At 37.0% G+C, this 13,366-nt stretch overlaps 1 protein-coding gene across 2 annotated transcripts in view; it reads left to right on the forward strand.

The window, feature by feature from the left end:
* Positions 1-11,433: 11,433 nt before the first annotated feature.
* Positions 11,434-13,366, forward strand: part of PIAS1 (protein inhibitor of activated STAT 1) — a 115,623-nt gene continuing 113,690 nt past the window's right edge. For both annotated transcript variants that reach the window (XM_077881632.1, XM_077881638.1), the window contains exon 1: positions 11,434-11,505. In XM_077881632.1, coding sequence (XP_077737758.1) covers positions 11,449-11,505 — 57 coding nt within the window. In that variant the 5' untranslated portion in view covers positions 11,434-11,448. The remainder of the gene's footprint in view (positions 11,506-13,366) is intronic.

Raw genomic sequence — 13,366 nt, forward strand, 5'->3', positions numbered from 1 at the left:
TGAATGCCATCCCTACCATCAAAATACCCTCACTCACCCTTTCTGAGGCAGTCAACTCCATAGTCTCATTCTGGTTGGATCTTTATTCTGACACCTTAATCCACCCGGTTTTTAACATGGATGTGGAAGCAATATTTTTTATTAGATTCTTGTCATAAGGCTGAGTCTTCACTGTTTTATCTTTTTATCTAATCTCTAACGAGAAGCAGTCTGTCTTCCAACTCCATAAATCTCTGAATTTGTGGACTCTTTCTTTTGCTTTTCATTTCTGCTTGCAAACAAGCCAGTTCCTCTCTGTGTGTTCCCTCACCCACACCCCTCCTTCTCTTCTCTATCTCTTTCTGATATCTTGTCAAATACAACCAAGGCACATCATTAATATTGTTTTCTTTCTTTCTTCATTTCTTTTTGTTGTTGTTGTTGTTGTTGTTGTTGTTGTTCTTCCTTTCTTTTAAAGATTTTATTCTTAAGGAATCTTTACACTCAACTTGGGGCTCAGACTTGCAACCTCAAACTCAAGACTCACATGCTTTACTGACTGAGCTAGCCAGTTCCCTCTAATAATATGTTTTCTAACTGCTTCTTCCAGGGCTACAAGTTCATTAGGTACCTAATCCACCTTCCAAGTAATTTTGGGCAACATCTTCTTTTTTTTTTTAAGATTTTATTTTTATTCTGAGAGACACACACACAGAGAGAGAGAGAGAGAGAGAGAGGCAGAGACATAGGCAGAGGGAGAAGCAGGCTCCATGCAGGGAGCCCGATGTGGGACTCGATCCCAGGACCCTGGATCACGCCCTGGGCTGAAGGCAGATGCTCAACTGCTGAGCCACCCAGGTGTCCCTTGGGCAACATCCTTAGCAAATGTTTCACTATTGTGTCATATGGTTCACCATTCTTATCAGTGACACTTTTCTAGATTTTTGTTCTGGCTGCATCTCATATTAGGGATCAGTCAAGATAAGATAGGCTATGGTATAAGTAATAAGCTCCAGAATCCCAATCACTAACAATGATACAATTATTTTTTGCCTATGCTACATGCCCAGGGTGGATCAGCAGGGACATCTACTCTTTAAAGCCACTCAGAAACATTAGCTGACACGAGCTCCACTTTATCATATGCTTCCACAATCATCCCAGCAGGGAGATAGGGGACATGGCACAGATCCATGGCTCTGCGCAGAAGTGACACATCTTCCTTTTCCTAATGCTTTCTTATTCAAAGCAAATCACATGAGTATGCCTAGCTTCAAAAGGTTTGGGAAAGTGTCCATCTTATCAGATTCACAGAAAAGAGAATATGCGTACTTGTGAACAATCTTAATGGCTATCACACGTATTTTTGTTTTGAGAGTTTATTGCAGTGAAATAGACTATGGGTAACAATTATCCATATCTCTGGGTCTAGTTTTATAACTCCACCTGGGGGGGCACCTGGGTGGCTCAGTGGTTAAGCCACTGCCTTCCACTCAGGTCATGATCCTGGGGTCCTGGGATCAAGTCCCACATTGGACTTCCTGCATGGAGCCTGCTTCTCCCTCTGCCTGTATCTCTGCCTCTCTCCCTCTGTGTCTCTCATGAATAAATAAATAAAATATTTTTTAAAAAGCAAAAACTTTACACCTGAATAAATGTACCTAATCCTTAAGATTGAGTTCTTTCCACTTAAGCCACACCCATTCAACAGGAGTTATAATTTGGTTATTTCTTTATTCTATCCTCTCTTCCCTATCTGACATTTCATTATGCAATTCTATTAGAGACTGTAGACCATGGTTAATAATGTGTTTTGCAAGAAGGCCAATTTGGAAAATTTCAAATGATTGTTTTTATTCAAAATGAAAGTTTTGTTTCACTTTCGTTTGTCTTCAAAAATTTTTAAATGGCTTTAGTTCTAAAATATTGAGTATTCTTAAGGTTATGATTATCTACTTCACTGAGTGGAAAAATGTTAGTGAGAAAGAAAGCCGAGCTGTTGTTTAGCAACTAATATAAATATCTCAGCATATTTGAGAACTTCAGTAGCAACATGAGGCAGCTTTCTAATCTTTCATCCTGAAATTAGATCCTAGGCCTGTCTTGAAGCTAGTCTTACTAAATGCAGGCTTTTAAATTATTGGTTGAAAATGCCTTGACAGAAAATATGTCAAGTTAAACATTTCAGTAAAGATGGCTGCTGAGGGGTGCCTGGGTGGCTCAGTCGGTTAAGAGTCTGCCTTCGGCTCAGCTCATGATCCCAGGGTCCTGAAATCAAGTCCCATATCAGGCTCCCTGCTTAGTAGGGAGTTGGCTTCCCTCTCTGCCTCTCCCCCTTATTCCTCTGTGTGCGCACTGCCTCTCTCAAATAAATAAATAAAATCTTAAAAAAAAAAAAAAAAAGATGGCTGCTGAAGACCCCATTCTGTGAATAAGCACCCAAGGCTGCAAGGTCACAAGCAAATACGTCATTCATTCATTCATTCATTCATTCAACTAACATTCATTGGGTCCCTGTTATAGGTCAGGCCCTATTCTAAGTGCAGGGAATACAGTGGAAAACAAGACAGAGAGGAACTCTGAACTCCTGGAGCTTACTTTTAGGTGTGGGTCAGCACCAACTAGACAAACAATTTAATAAAATAATTATACACTGTGATAACTACAGTGAAAAGGTGAAGGATAGAATGGTGCTTAGGTCAGGATTCCTTTTTTAAAAAGTTGTTTATTTATTTAATCTCTGCTCCCAGTGTAGATCAGCAGGGACTCCCAGTGTGGATCAGGCCTGAACTCAAGACCTCAAGATCAAGAGTCACATGCTCTTCCTACTGAGCCAGTCAGATGCCCATGCATTAGTTTAGATTCTTTTTTTTTTATTTATGATAGTCACACAGAGAGAGAGAGAGAGAGAGAGAGAGAGAGAGAGGCAGACACAGGCAGAGGGAGAAGCAGGCTCCATGCACTGGGAGCCTGACATGGGATTCGATCCCGGGTCTCCAGGATCACGCCCTGGGCCAAAGGCAGGCGCCAAACCGCTGTGCCACGCAGGGATCCCTAGTTTAGATTCTTGATTGCAAGCAAGGATATACACTAAAAAGGAAGAAAAGGGGGTGCCTGACTGGCTCAGTTGGTAGAGCATGTAACTCTCAATCCTCGTGTGGTGAGTTCAAGCCACAAGTTGGGCATAGAGATAACTTTAAAAAAAGAAAAAAGAAAGGAAGATAATTGGGAGCTTTCGGGGTCAAAGGGAAGGCTTGGAAAGTGAAGAAGAACCTTGAGAGATCAGGGAGTATGACTCAGGAGCTGAGATGGTCCTTCTACAGAAAGCTGGTTGCTAGGTCTCTGTCTTGGTGTCCCCTGTGTCTCCACAGAGAACCAGGGAGCCCACTGTGAGGTTTTACTTGTTTGGGCTTAGCTCACATACCTGGCCCATCTCCCTGAACCGTCTCTCAGCTTCTGGCCTTGAGGTTGGGTGTCTAGCTCTTGGCACTCCCCTCCCACTAAAACTCCCACAGTGGGGAATTCTCTCTGAGAGGTCTATTATAGCGAAGGTGATTTAGATGTGGATCAGCTGAAAATAGGGCAAAGGTTGACTCTGGGTGAAATAAACTCTACCACCTTTTGATAAGCAGGCATCTCAGAGAAAGTAACAGTATTTAAGCTGAGCCATGCCTGTTTGTTTCTTCTTCCCAAGTTTGTCACATCATGATTTTAGTGAGTGTTTCCCTGGTGACTGACAAAGTTGAACATCTTTTCATGTATCTATAGGCCATTTGGAATATGCTCTTTAGTGTAGTGCCAATTCAAGTCTCTTGTCTATTTGCTTTATTGGGTTGCATGCTTTTAATTTTGCTAAATTGATTTGAAGGAGTTTTAAAAACTTGTAGTGTAATATTCTAAGTAATCTCTTTTGTTGGATAAATGGATTTCAAATATCTTCTCCCACTATTAACTTGCTTTTTCTCTCTCTTAATAGTGCCTTATGATGAAGAGAAGTTTTAAATTTTAACATGCTCCAATTTATTAATGTTTTCCTTTGTGGTTGGAACTTTTTACAACCTATTTAAGAAATCTCTGCCTAGGGGCACCTGGATGGCTTAGTTGGTTGGGCATCCAACTTGTTTTTGGCTCAGGTCATGACCTCAAGGTTGGGGGATGGAGCCTCTTGTCAGGCTCTGTGCTCAGTGGAGCATCTGCTTGAGATTCTCTCTTGGCTTCTTTTTCTGCCCCAACCCCCCATGTTCTCTCTCTCTCTCTCTAAAAATAAATAACCAAATAACTAAATAAATAAATAAAATTTTTTTAAAAGGAAATCTCTGCCTACCTTGAGGTCATAAAGATATTCCTCTATGTTAACTTAAAAGCACTTCTATTTTTACACTTCATATTTGGATTTATTATCTATCTGGAATTGCTTTCTTTGTACTATTTGAGATATCATTTTTTGCTAAATGATTTCCAATTAACTTGTATCTTTTATTGAAAAGATCATGTTTTCCCCAAGAATCTCTGAACTATATCTCCTGTTCCTTGGTCTACCCATCTATCCGTGTGCTAATATTCATGATTTAATCACTTTAGGTTGATAATATGTCTTGATATCTGGTACTGTGAGGCATCCACTGCATTTCTGTAAATATTGGAATCAGTTTATCTGTATTTATAGCAAAAAAACCAAGGCTCTGATTACAATTACATTGAGTATATTCCAATTAAATATGCACCAGTTTGTGGCAAACTGACATCTTTACAATATTGAGAATTCAAATCTATGAATACTATATATACTATACTATATACTATAATACTATATATAATCTATAATCCGTTTAGTTATTAGGGTCTTTAATTTCAATGAAATTTTAATATTTTTCAGAGTAGAGGCCTATTTTAAAAGATATGTTCCAAGATATCTTTTATTATTTTAAAAATGTTATTGTAGGGGTGCCTGGTTGGCTTAATCAGTAGAGCATGTGACTCTCAGTTTCAGGGTTGTATGTTCAAACCCTACATTGGATGTAGAGCTTCCTTAAAAAAAAAAAATATATATATATATATGTGTGTGTGTGTGTGTGTGTGTGTGTGTGTGTGTGTTACTGTAATTGGTATCTTTCCTGAATTATATATTTTTGTTTGTTTACTGATATGTAGAAATATAATTGATTTTTATTAGCTCACCTTGCATTAAGTAAACTGGATAAATTCACTTGTTAATTCTATTATCTAATAGTTTTTCAGAGAATTATTTTAGGTGTTCTCAGGCACAATTATGTCCTCTGTAAATGAAATTTTATTAGTTTTTTTCTAATCCTGATATTTTCTTCTACCTACCTTATCACCTTTCTCATCGCCATTATCAAAAGGAATATTTTACCATTAACTATGTTTTCTGCATGTTTTTGGTAGATACTTATAAGCATATAAAAGAGTTCCCTTCTATGACTAATTTATTAAGGTTATATCATGATGGGTGTTAAATTTTTAGTAAGTGCTTCTTTGCATCTTACAACATGATCATATGATTTTTCAATTTTTGTGTCTGTTAGTGCTGTAAATTAAGATGATTGGTTTTTAAGTGTTAAACAACTTTTTGTGTTCCTAGAATAAGAACCTCTTGGTTATATTCTATTTTGCTTTTATATATTACTGGATTCAATTTACTAATATTTGGCTCCTGTGGAAATGAGAGAGAACTGTCTATACTTTTTCTTTCTTGTAGTATCCTTGTCAGGTTTTGGTTTCAAGGTCCTGGCCTCATAAAGAGTTGAGTATCTTTTCCCATCCTTGGGAAGACTTTGTGTAAGATTAGTTTCTTCTTTAATTGTCCAGAAAATTCACTAGTGAAATAATTTGTGTCTGGAGTTTTCTTTGTAAGAAGTTTTTATATAATGGATTCAATTACTTTCGTAAATGTAGGACTATTCTTATTTTCTATTTCTTCTGGAGTTAGTTTTGGTAAGTTACATGTTTTATGAATTTGTTTACTTTATTTAAATCATCAGCTACATTGCAACAGGCTGTTCACAGTATTCTCTTATAATCTTCTTTAGTGTCTACAGGATCTGTAGCGATCCTTTGTTCATTTGTGGTACTGATAATTTGTCTTTTGTTCTTCTTAATCAGCCTTATTGGGGTAACCAATTTTATTAAAAATGTTAAATAACCAACTTTCAGCTTTATTGATCTTCTATATTTTATATTTGTTATAAATTTTATTTCTGCTCTCATTTTTATTATTTCCTTACTGCTAGTTTGAGTTTGATTTGGTGTTCTCTTAGTGTCTTCCTGAGTTGAAAACTTATATAATTGGCTTTCAACTTAAAAATTTCTCTAATACATGCATAATGGCACTAAATTTCTCCCTGAGTTTGTCATACTATTTTAAAAATTGTGGTTAATTATGTAACACAAATTCAACAAAGGTGAGAAATACAAAACCAAAAAACAAAAATCAGTTGCGTTTCTATATAGTAGCAACAAACAATTTAAAAAAGAAATTAAGAAAAGAACTTCATTTATAATGGTATAAAAAAGAATAAAATTCTGAGGAGCAGGGGATCCCTGGGTGACTCAGCAGTTTGCTGTTTGCCTTTGGCCAGGGGCATGATCCTGGAGTCCTGGGATCGAGTTCCGCGTCAGGCTCCCAGCATGGAGCCTGCTTCTCCCTCTGCCTGTGTCTCTGCCTCTCTCTCTCTATCATGAATGAATAAATAAAATAAAATAAAAATATTTAAAAAAATTCTTAGGAGCAAATTTAGCCAAAAGATTTGTAAGAGATATTAGTCTATAGTTTTCTTTTCTTGTAATGTCTTTGATTTCAGTATCAGGCTAATGCTGGTTTTACAGATTAAGTTACAAAGTATTAGGTTCAGGGACCTGGGTGGCTCAGTCAGTTAAGCATCTGCCTTCAGTTCAGATCATGATCCCAGGTCCTGAGATCAAGCCCCACATCAGGCTCCTTGCTCAACAAAGAGTCTGCTTCTCCTCCTGCTTGTGCTCTCTCTCTCTCTCTTTCTCTCGTAAATAAACAAAATCTTAAAAGAGAGAAAGTATTAGGTTTTCTTAATTTTCAGGGAAGAGTTTGAGAAGGATTGGTGTTAACTCTTCTTTAAATGTTTGGTGGAAGTCACCAGTGAAACCATCTAGTCCTGGGATTTCTTTGTCGGGAGAATTTAAAAACATAATAATGGGTTCAATCTCCTTACTTGTTATAAGTTTATTCATATTTTCTATTTTTTCATGAGTCATTTTGTTAGCTTCTGTGTCTCTAGGAGTTTGTCCATTATCTAGGTTATCCAATTTGTTGGGGTACTATTGTCATATTAGTTGACTATTGTTTAATTTCTATATATTTGTTCATTCTCCAGTTTTTCTTTGGTTATTAATTTCTAGTTTCATTCCATTGTGTTTGGAAAAAATATTTTGTATGATTTCAATAATTTTGAATTTATTAAGACTTGTTTTAACATGTAGTATATCCTAGAGAATGCTTCATGTGCAATTGCTTCTTATACTTTGGGGCTCTGTCAATATGTACATATATATTTCTAAGTGTTATGTCTTCTATATGTATTAAGTCTTTGTCAATATAAATGTAAATGGATTAGGCTCTCCAATTCAAAGACAGATTGTCAAAATAGTTTTTTTAAAAACATTTCATTTATTCATTTATTTGATAGAGAGAGAGCACAAGCAGGAGGAGTGGTAGGCAGAATGAGAGGGAGGAACAGACTCCTCACCAAGCAGGGAGTCTGATGTGGAGCTCAATTTCAGGACCCTGGGATCATGACCTGAGCTGAAGGCAATTACCCAACCAACTAAGCCACCCAGGAACCCCATCAGAGTGGATATTAAAAAAAAAAACAAAAACAAAACAAAACAAAAAAAACCTTTTATCTATCTATAATGTCCTTCTTTTTCTCTTATAACCTTTTTAAATTTAAAATCTATTTTGTCTGATAATAATATAACCACTCTCTTTTGGTTAATACTTGCATGGAATATTTTTTCCCACTTTCAATCTCTTTGTGTTTTGTATCTAAAAGGTGTCTCTTGTAGATAGCATATAAACATTTTTTTTTAAATATCTGTTTCAACAACATCTGTTAAGTGAAGGGTTTAATCTGTTTACATTTAAAGTAATTACTGATAAGAAAGGACTTCTTTCTGCCACTTAACTATCTTTTATGTATAATTTATATACTTTTTATTCCTCAGTTCCTCCATTACTGCCTTTTTTTGTATCTAGTTGATTTTTTTCTAGTGTTCTGATTCTGTTCTTAAATTTTTTGTACGTACTTTAGTGACTTTCCAACCTAATCTGACTAGTGTCAACTAAATTTTGATAATATACAAGCACCCTGCTTTCATACATCTCTGTTCCTTCCCTTCTATTGTTAGATTGCACCTTTATATATTATATGGCTATTAACATAGATTTATTGTTATTATTTTGAGCATCTATATTTTAGATCACATAGAAGAAAAGGGGAAGAGTTACAAACCAAAAAGTACAGTAATACTTTTATTTACCTATATGGTTACTTTTACCAGTGTTCTTTATTTCTTCACATGGATTTGAGTTGCTGTTTACTGTCCTTTCCTTTCCTTTTTTTTTTTTTTTAAGATTTATTCATTTATTCATGATAGACACGGAGAGAGAGAGAGAGAGGCAGAGACACAGGAGGAGGGAGAAGCAGGCTCCACGCCAGAAGCCCGAAGCGGGACTCAATCCTGGGGCTCCAGGATCGGGCCCTGGGCCAAAGGCAGGCATCAAACAGCTGAGCCACCCAGGGATCCCCTGTCCTTTTCTTTTAACCTAAAAAGATTCCCTTTATCAGACACCTGGGTGGCTCAGTGGTTGAGTGTCTGCCTTCTACTCAAGTTGTGATCCTGGGGTTCTGGAATTGAGTCCCACACTGGGCTCCCTGCAGGGATCCTGCTTCTCTCTCTGCCTGTGTTTCTGTCTCTGTGTGTCTCTCATGAATAAACAAAATCTTAAAAAAAATTCCCTTTAGCATTCCTTCCAGGGCAGGTTTATTACTAATAAACTCTCTTAGCTTTTACTTATCTTGGAATGTTTTATATTGTCCTTCATTCTTTTTTTAAAGATTTTATTTATTCATTTGAGAGAGAGAGCAAGCACAAGTGGGGGGAGGGAGAAGCAGACTTCCTGCTGATCAGGGAGCTCAATATGAGGCTCTATTCCAGGTCTCTGGGACCATGACCTAATCTGAAGGCAGATGCTTAACCAACTGAGCCACCCAGTTGCCCATTATATTTTCCTTCATTCTTGAAGGATAGTTTTGCTGGATATAGAATTCTTATTTGGCACTTCTGCACTTTAAATATGACATCCTATTGCTCTGTAGTCTCTGCTGCTTCTGATGAGAAATTAACTTTTAGTCTGATTGAGAATACTTGTATATGATAAATTGTTTTACTCTTTCTGCTTTCAGGATTTCCTCTGCTTTCATCTGACTGCTTAAATCCATTCTTGAACCTCTCTAATGAATTTTTCATTTTAGTTATTGTCGTTTTCAGCTCCACAATTTCTACTTTATTCCTTTTTAGCAATTTCTCTTTATTGATATTTTAATTTTGTTCATACATTATTTACCTAGCTTCCTTTAGCTCTTTGAGAATATTTAAAACAGTGGTTTTAAAGTCTATATAAGTCCAATGTCTGAGCTTCCTCAGGAATAGTTTTTGTCAATTTTTTTTCATTGACTAGGCCATATTCTTCTGTTTCTTATTATGTTTTAGGATTTTTAAAATTATTTTTTGGTTGCTGTCATCAAAAAACTAAGCATTTGAATATTATAATGTGTTATCTCTGGGTTTCAAGTGCTCTCCCTTCTCCAGGATTTGCTGTTCTTGATTATTGAAGACTCAGCTTATGTTCAGCCATTGTTTTTACTGAGATTTCCTTGAACACTGGCAACTTAAAAAAACAAACAAAACACCTTTCCCAATCTTTGTGGTTTGGCTCTGTGTGGGAGTATTTCTTTAACACTTAACAAGGCCATTTGAAATTCTTTCTTAGCCTTCACTTCCTGGTTGCAACTAACATGTTTAGCAGCCAATGTTGGAATCTTAGGCCTTTTTGGGGTCTTTCCTGAGATGCATCTTGTCTCAGGCATGTTACATGGCTTTCTAAATGCCCCTGTGTTCATGAGCACTTTTCATTTTGAATGACCTAAATTCCCAGTATACTTCTCTCCTTAGCTTTTACTCCCAGGCTTTAGGTGGTCTATTTAGGTACCAATGGTAACCTTCGTCCCCAGGCAGTTGCAGGTTGTTTATTTACCTTACAGTATTTTCAGGCAATGTCTGCCGCTTTTCTGCTGGTTAAGCAAAAGAGAGATAAGCCTTGCATTAGTCCTTCAGCTGGCTTCCAGGAAGATTAGAACAGATGAAAACAATGATTTCCAGGGACTAGAGCTCCATCCTAGGAAGGTGGGCTGCGGTGGCCAAGTCATAGATAGAGTAGGGCAGGGATAAATGAAAGTATCATAAAGTTTTCTTGCCATTTTTAAGTTGTCTTATTTTATTTTACTTTATTTTTTGGATTGAACATTTACTTGGTTGACTGTTTTCCAGAATTCTGACAAAGTTGGTCTGACAGTTGCTGGTTATTTTTTAAAGTTTCCATGGAGGTATGGGGGTTTAGAGCTGTCAGTTCTGCCATTTTGATGATATCCCTCTCCTCACAATTTTGATACATTGTATCTTCAATATTTATATACATGTATACTTTTTAGATATTCATATTCATATATACATATATATATGAAAAAATGTGTACTTTTGTATTGAAGTAATTGTAGATTCACAGGAGATTGCAAAGAAATGTATAGGGAAGTCACATGCATCCTTTCCCCAGTCTCCCTGGAAGTTAATATTTTGTGGAACTAAAGTGTAATATCAAAACCATGAAATTGACATTGGTAGGAACCACCCTTTCCCCCCATCCCTAATTCCTTGACAACCACTAGTCTATTCTCTATCTCTGTATTTATGTTATTTCATTAATGTTACATAATAGACATCCTTTTGGGATTATTTTTTTTTCAATCAGTATAATTTCCATGAAGTTTATCCAAGTTGTTGTGTGTTTTTGTTTTTGTTTTTAAATTGCTAAGTAGTATTCCATAAGATACCTGTATTGCAGTTTGTTTAGCCATTTACCCATTAAAGGAGATTTGGATAGTTTCTGGTTTGGGATTCTTATAAAGCTGCTATAAACATTCTTTTTTTTTAAATTTTTATTTATTTATGATAGTCACAGAGAGAGAGAGCGAGAGAGGCAGAGACATAGGCAGAGGGAGAAGCAGGCTCCATGCACTGGGAGCCCGACGTGGGATTCGATCCCGGGTCTCCAGGATCGCGCCCTGGGCCAAAGACAGGCGCCAAACCGCTGCACCACCCAAGGATCCCTGCTATGAACATTCTTGTACAATTCCCTTCATGGAAAGAAGTTTTTGTTTCTCCGGGATAAATGTCCAAGAGTTGTTGGGTTGTATGGTGAGTACCTTTTCAGTTTTCAAAGAACGGCCAAACTCTTTTCCAAAATGGCTATACCATTCCTACCACAAACTTGTGTGTGATCCCTATCTAAGAAAGCTACTTCTCACTCAAGGTTATAGAGACTTACCCCAAAGAGTTTTAAAGTTTTAACTCATATTTAGGTCTATGATTAATTCGAAGTTAATTTTTACATGTTGGTGGGACAATCATTTTAGGGCCCACAAAAATGTTTTAAATCCTTAAAATCAGAAGAAAAAAATAAGCATACTCTGCTTGGATTGCATTAGTCTTTACCAATACAAATGTAAAATGTAGTTTTAAAAATATATATATTAAAGAAACTCTGAGGTTCTGACACTAAATCTTTCCATACCAATTCTTCTAACACCAACTAAATATCCAATAATTCAGTTTTGACATCAACTCCAGGGATAAGTTGAGATCCCACAGGTTAAGGGCTCAGTTCCACAAGACTGCTCCTACTTCAGATACCAGTTGCCAGTCTCATGGGCCACTTGAACTTCTGACCTACCAAATTTGAGAATTCCTATAATTTCTGCTCAGTTTTGATTATCTATTAGAATGGACTCACAAAACTCAGGAAAACATTTTACTTACATTTACCACTTTATTATTATTATTATCATTATTATTTTAAAATATTTTATTTATTCATTTCAGACAGAGAGAGAACATGAGCAGGGGGAGAGACAGATGGAGAAGGAGAAGAAGGTTCCCCACTGAGCAGGGAGCCCAATACAGGACTCGATCCCAGGACCTTGAGATCATGACCTGAGCCAAAGGCAGATGCTTAATCATCTGAGCTACCCAGGTGCCCCCTACCAGTTTAATATATAGGAAATAACTCAGGAACAGCTAAGTGAAAGAGATGCATAGGGTAATGCATGAAGGGCGGGAATGCAGAGCTTCTCTGCTCTCTCTTGGCGCCCATTTCCTAGTACTTCCATGTATCTACTAACCTCCCTCTAATCACTTTAGTCTTTCTTTCTTTCTTTTTTTTTTTTTTTGATTTTATTTATTTGAGAGAGAACATGAGCAGGGGGGAGGGGTAGAAGGAGAGGGAGAAGCAGACTCCCCACTGAGCAGGGAGCCTCATGTGAGATTTGATTCTAAGACTCTCAGATCATAACCTGAGCTGAAGGCAGATGCTTAACCGACTGAGCCACCCAGGTGCCCAATGTTTAGTCTTTCCAGTGACCAGCTCCCATCCATTTTTTTTTTTTTTTAAGATTTATTTAGTTATTGCAGTTCTGCTGTGAGGTCATTTTAGATAATACAGAATTGACAGGTGGTTTTGGAAACAGAGATTATTAATAATCTTGATAAGTGATCTTGATGAGAGAAGTCAAGGCTGGATCGGAGTGGGCTGAGAAGGGAATGTGGTAGGAGAAGGGAATGAGGAAAGGAGAACAATCACTGTTGGGAGATCTTGAAAAACCTGAGAATTTATGCACTGAAGAGGGAGAAATAGGGCAGTTCTGGAGGAGATTTTGGAGTCAAGGGAGGTTTGTTTTAGATGGGAGGAATTTCAGTATGTTTGTATCCTGATAGAAGTAATCTAATAGGGGAAAAAGTTATGATGCTGGAGGGCGAGGTGATTGTAGGAGTAAAGTTCTTAGGAATGTGGGAGGGAAAGGAATCCAGGTCACTGGTAGAGGGACTGGCATTCATAGGCGCAAGGACACTTCATTCATAGTAACCCAAATGTTACTATGTCTGTAATAATAGTTTTGATGGTGAGAAGATAAGGGAGTTCATGGCTGTTATATCTTTTAATTTTTTTCCATGAGGAATGAAGCAAAAATTGAGAGCAAAGAGTGGAGGTTGGGAAGCTTTC

This window comes from Canis aureus, chromosome 32, assembly GCF_053574225.1.
Source record: "Canis aureus isolate CA01 chromosome 32, VMU_Caureus_v.1.0, whole genome shotgun sequence".
Taxonomy (NCBI): Eukaryota; Metazoa; Chordata; class Mammalia; order Carnivora; family Canidae; genus Canis; species Canis aureus.